General features: G+C 64.9%; 1 protein-coding gene across 1 annotated transcript in view; it reads left to right on the forward strand.

Moving 5' to 3' along the window:
* The window catches only part of LOC104494156 (protein NDRG4-like), a gene marked incomplete at both ends in the record, with an annotated part of 2333 nt that extends 2086 nt beyond the window's left edge, over positions 1 to 247 (forward strand). Inside the window, one exon of the mRNA XM_010136953.1 lies at positions 212 to 247. Within this exon, the coding sequence (XP_010135255.1) occupies positions 212 to 247 (36 nt within the window). The remainder of the gene's footprint in view (positions 1 to 211) is intronic.
* Between the last annotated feature and the right edge of the window lie 272 nt (positions 248 to 519).

The raw sequence follows: 519 nt of genomic DNA on the forward strand, positions 1-519 counted from the left end.
CAGGTGGGTGGTCCTTGCAGCCCAAGAAGTGCCCCATTGTCCTTGGCCCCGGGGTTGCAGGGTGTCCCCATTTCCCCATTCCTGGCCGTGGGGCGGGGCCATGCGGGGAGAGCAGGGTGGCCCCAGCAGTGACATCCTGCCAGCGGGCACCAGGGCACAGGATGGGAGGCAAAGGCAACCTCCCAGACTAAGCAGGACCTTCTCTCTGCAGATGGCTGACTCTGGCGGGCTGCCCCAGGTGACACAGGTGAGCCCCACGATTTCTGCAGCTGACTGGGTATACTGGGTATCACTGGTGCTGTCCCTGCTAGCAGGAGATGGGCTTACGTGGGCACAGAGATCTTGTAGGTGGGCCAGGGCCAACTCTATGAGGTTCAACCAGGACAAGTGCCGGGCCCTGCCCTGGGGTCACCAGCCCCCGCCAACGCTGCAGCCTGGGGGCAGAGCGGCTAGGAACGGGGACAAGGACCCGGGGGTGCTGGTGACAGCAACTGGAGAGCAGCCAGCAGCGTGCCCAGG

Source organism: Buceros rhinoceros, unplaced genomic scaffold (genome assembly GCF_000710305.1).
Source record: "Buceros rhinoceros silvestris isolate BGI_N320 unplaced genomic scaffold, ASM71030v1 scaffold37045, whole genome shotgun sequence".
NCBI lineage: Eukaryota > Metazoa > Chordata > Aves > Bucerotiformes > Bucerotidae > Buceros > Buceros rhinoceros.